Raw genomic sequence first — 5,393 nt, forward strand, 5'->3', positions numbered from 1 at the left:
AAGAGGCTTGGTATGGGACCTGTACTCTCGATTATTTCCGATTAGGATGTTGGATGGATATTGGTGTACGGTGGATAATCATGACATATCATGCATACATTATCATTGTGGAAGTGAATTCTCACCTATGAGTTACAAGCCTTGTGTATTTCTACGTTTCTGCATGCGATATGATTATGAGTAGAATGTTGACTATATTACTTGATATATTGGTAATGTTGGAATAAATGGTAAGTTATGTATTTCTTCATGATGTCAATGATAAATGATGAACTATATGTTAAAATATATTTTATGTCTGAGTGTGATATTCTGAGTAAGTCCACGCCGTCAATGAATTTATGTTCATTAGATGTCTTACTCTCTCTGCTGTATTTTTCTCGTTTTGTATATATTTGCTATGCAGATGGCCAACAACAACACTCACATTCGAGGTTATCACTTCACGATGTCTCGGATGGGACAATGGACTAGTGACGGGCACATATATACATACACAGGCCCCTACGGTCTGTCGTTGCACATGGTGTGCAACGAGTCATCGATGATGATCCCTCAACCCGACACCTACATTGACACTTCCTTCACCTTGCCGCCAAAGAGGCCGATGTCTCCAGAGGTTGGAATTCGATACCCGCCAGTCAGGAGTGATGGCGATGTTCCCTCCCACAGTTATAGGGTGTGGTCAGATTGTTTGGGTGCTTCGTCATCCAGTAGAGCCAAGAGGAGCAGTGGTCTTGGAGGAGGTTCCCGCAGGAAGGCTCCGGTGTTGAGAATGTCATCCCCTCCGAATTATGCCGCTGGGTTATGGCATAATGAAGTGGAGGAAGAGGAAGAGGAGGACGAGGTCATTGAGCTCGTCAATGTAGAGAGCTCGGTGGAGGTGATCGACCTAGTGTCAGACTCGGAAGAGGAGGAGGACACGAGTGAGGGGTCCAACATTCCTGGAATCTTTTGAGTCAGCTTGTGGACCAGTTGATGTCCCCTTTTGTTTTTGGTGGGGGCTGTGTTTCTTTTGATTTTGTATATGTTAGTGGCGATGTAGTTTCTGCCTTTGCTGACCTAGTCTGTATGAACTGAATATGACTTAACCGATTATATACATCGTATTATTCAGGAAATTGTGAATCAGGTTGAGTTATCATTCGATAACGATGAATTGATTTTCCGCATTCGAGTTACTTAAGTGATGTCCCGGAAAAGGAAAGGTTTTTTAAAAAAAATTACCCATTTTCCCGCAATGTTTCTGAGAAGTATTTTTTGGGGCGTTACATATCTTTTATTTATAGAGGAGATGACCATCAAATATTGTCTAATAGATAAGGTTGGTATGACCAAATATCTTAACTTCTTGGACCTTCCCAAGACAAGTGTGGATTGGTTTATCTGTGTCGGGTAGCTCTGACACATTCATATTCTGGATGGTAGGGGATGATGTAGGATGTAGATGACGTAATCAACCATGTGACAGAGCTATGTGCTGTGCAGGTAGCATGACAGCTGGCTGACGAGGTCCTATCCCGACAATGTCGTCCTTTATTGTTTAGGCCGACTATCCAAACATGATTGATAACTACACAATCTGAACCTTTTCTGTCGGTGTTTGTCGGGACTTGTGTAGACATGGGCATATAAACAAGATGTAAGAGTATTAATGTAATTTTTTTACTTTGTTAGGTTTCTTCTTGGTTAAACAAGAAACCCTGACACCAAAAATGCACCAAATTTTTTTTCATAAAAAAGTAGGGATGTACATGAATCTAATAGATCCATCTATCTATTTAACTCGAACAAACCCAACACATAATTTATTGGTCGATTTGGCCTTGTAGGTTGGTTAAACTAAATTTCAGATTCATTTATATATGGTTCGGTTCTTTGGTCAAGCCTTTTTAATGGAAACCGAACCAACTTATAGAATCTGTTTTATATTTCTTCAGGCTAAGTTGTTCTTTCCAATTTTTGTCTTTGCCTTAAATTCCTTTCTATGGTGCCTGGCTCAATTAATTAGCTAACTAGGTTGTTACCAAAAAGTATTCTATGACAGAAATACATACAAGTATATATCATCTCCAATACTGAAATACAATGGAAGAGAGAATTTTGTTAATTTGTAAATTTATTTAATTAAAAAATAATTTAAATTTAGGGCTGACATTTTTTAGGTGATGTGTTATTATCTTCATCAAATAGTATATCCTCCCATACCAAAGGGAATCTAAATTGAAGACATACATAAACACATTCTTGTCAAAGATACCAATAAACTATTTTATGTCATGGAAATAGAATAGTAATTTAAAATGGAAAATTCTTATTTTAATTTAACAATTAAATACGAACTGTATTGTTGGACTCGATATATGAGCTCATTATTAGTCCGAGAACAAAATTTGTGCTAACAACATGTACTAATTGAAAGAGGACAAGGCAAAAAGTCCTTATCTATGTGCTTCCTTGACCCATTATAACGAGGATATGTTATTTAAACTAACGAATATTTATTATATACTCAAAGAATCAAAGGTTCTTGTTGCTTTAACTACTCTAAATATCTTCCATAACTTTGGAAGATAAATATTAATAATCAAGTATGCCAATGAAAGCCATTACTAGAATCAAAGCCGAAGAATTCAAGAATAAATTATAGTGTCTCCCTTTGCAATTCTTCACGCCTTAAGTCCTTTAAGGAACAAAAATATTCATATTTTAAGTAATTCATCTTGCAAACTTCTTTGCTTAATTTTCAGTAATATGAGGGAATGACCAGCAACTAGGTGATGAGAATGAGAACTTGCGACCAAAATTCCTGGTGAACCAAAACGCAAAAAATCAATTAGAGATATACATTTGGTAATTATTACTAAGTGCTACGTTACCCACAAGCAATTTATCAAGGAATGTGTAGAATTCAGATCTTTTATGTCAAATTTTCCTATTTTTAAGTATCAATGGAGTCATGTTTTAATAAATATCTAAATGTGCTAGTATGATAATTAATAAAAAATTAAATAATATATGTTATTTATTATTAGACAAAATCTTATTTAATTAATATAGAGACCTATAAAACTTTAGGTAAAAATAGTTTGGGTTCGAATATATGATACTCGGTGACTTGTTCTACATCAATATATCCAGAACACTTCTCTTAGATTATCCAATAATTTCTCTTATAAAACAAGTAGAGATTAACAATAATCTTTTAATAAAAACTATTAGATATTGTTGGGTAGTAGAAATTTGACAAAGTGTAGTGAAGAAATCTAGTAAAAATAGATAATTTAAAAGAATATATAAATGATAAACTCATAAATCTAGTGACTTAAATTTTGTGCATAATACTTTAGCCAAAGAATGAAGATATCATTCGTTTGGACTCCCCATTTCCCAACGGATGCATAACATTATGGTGAATGGTGATTAAGTAATTAATGATAAATGATTTGTTGACAGTGTAAAAAATATTTATACTATAGATATATACATTTTAAATCCTAACATTATTCATGTCACTTCGGGGGCTAAAGCATTTGGGAGGTAGATATTGACAAAACTATGCAGATATGAAATAAGATGTTTATAAGTGTACCTAGCATTATGCAAATAATTATCAATAGATTAATGGTCATCACAGACTAAAACATAGTTTATTAGGAAAATCCCTTAACTACCTGCTTTTGTTACTGCTGTTGCTGCTGCTATTATTACCAGATATGCCATCTTCATTATCTCCACTGTAGTCTCCTTTTTTGAAATATCTTGTTATTCTCCATTCTTTACCTACTTGTTTCACTGATTCCTGCAATGATGATGGTTTTGGACAAACCTTGGAATGGCTCTTCTCCACTTTAACCTTCTTTAAAGAAGTTGGAAAGAACATCTTCAATAGAAAATTTTCACTCTCCATGCTTTCAACCCTCAATATATGACTTGGCCTATTACTACTCTTATTCTTTTGCTTTTTCAATTGAACTTTGTTGTTGTCATTACTACTACTATGCATGTGTTCTTTGTCAAATGAAGTTTCATTTTGATATGATTCCTGCAACACATGCTTATCATTTATCACCATGTCTTGAAAAGAGAGTTCATAGGTAGATTCATCATGCATGTTTTGCACCATCTCCATAAGTTCCCTTCTTCCTTCTTCAATAGCTTTATTTCTTGAAGGGTCTGAAAAGTTGAAACAATATGTTTCTGCAAAAACTGCTTCTTTATTGAGCCTTAGTGCTTCATTGGGTCCAAGCATATCACAATAATTTTTACATGATGTGGTATTTGATGAACCCCAGAAGCTGAATTCCATGTCTCCTGCACTCTCATGAAGAGTATGTGGTGTTGATGTTGGAGAATAAATATGAAGGTTTCTTGCAAGATGTTCATTATGATTATTAGACATGGTTTTGAGTCTTTGTGAGATGAGTGGACAGAAAATGATGATTGTGAAGGTTTCATTGTTATAAGAAAATGAAGTCAATGTTAGTTTCTTGATAGAGTTCGCGGAAGCATAATTTCTTGCCGTGTTGGATGGGAGTAAAAGTTATTAGTCAAAATATTCATTTTCCACATCTGTCACATTCATAGTTTCTTTCAGAGAAACTGGTCTGGCTTATTTTTCACGTAACTTTTTGCTAATACCATGGTTACATGTTTACTAATTTAATATATGTATCATATGTAGTAGATAAGTGCAATTTTATTGGAAAGAAATTTCTGTGTATTATTGGAGAGGACAATTAGGCTTTTAAGGGTATTTTTAAAGGTAAAAATGTAATAACAATATAAAGTAAGGGTATAAAAGTGTCATTGTTTTTTAGTTTTTCTATTTATTTTCAATTAATTGGTCTCTCCAGTAATAGAGAGTAATATATAGTAGGCCTCCTAATTTACGTATAAAATAATGACGCAAGTGATTATAATATATCATGCCTAGTGTGGGGCCACACTTCAATATGTACACCATGAAGAAAAAAAAGTTATATATTATGATTATAGTTAATATTTTTTTTTTGCATCCCTAATTTATATGAAATTGCACTCATACAATTTATTTATCCTATTTTGATACTTTTAGATCACACAATGTAACTTGCACCTTCTATCGTGGGGTCCTAAATCCAATGCCTATTTAAGAAAGACTTAAGTTAAGTGGCTAGTGATACGTGTTAGCAATAGAGATTTGGCACATTCTTGTGATTTAAGAATATAGTTAGAATATTTTTGAAAGAGATGTTTGTAGTGGCTTTGAATGGGTATATATTAAATGACATCAGAGTGTTGATCAAAGCTTGACTTGGTCTTCTAGAATTACATTTTAACAGGAAGGGTTGTAAGAAAATCAATTCCAAGACTGATAAAGGATGGTAGAAATTAAACCATTAGTTAAAAGT

The 5,393-nt window shown here is 33.8% G+C and overlaps 1 protein-coding gene across 1 annotated transcript; it reads right to left on the reverse strand.

Annotated features, from left to right (window-relative positions):
• LOC109327843 lies at window positions 2,402–4,625 on the reverse strand. The gene is made up of 2 exons (XM_019561014.1): window positions 3,675–4,625; window positions 2,402–2,809 (listed from the first exon to the last, which is right to left on the reverse strand). The coding sequence occupies exons 1-2, from the start codon at window positions 4,400–4,402 to the stop codon at window positions 2,740–2,742; spliced, it is 798 nt and encodes a 265-aa protein (XP_019416559.1). The 5' UTR covers window positions 4,403–4,625; the 3' UTR covers window positions 2,402–2,739.

Source organism: Lupinus angustifolius, chromosome LG15 (assembly GCF_001865875.1).
Source record: "Lupinus angustifolius cultivar Tanjil chromosome LG15, LupAngTanjil_v1.0, whole genome shotgun sequence".
NCBI lineage: Eukaryota > Viridiplantae > Streptophyta > Magnoliopsida > Fabales > Fabaceae > Lupinus > Lupinus angustifolius.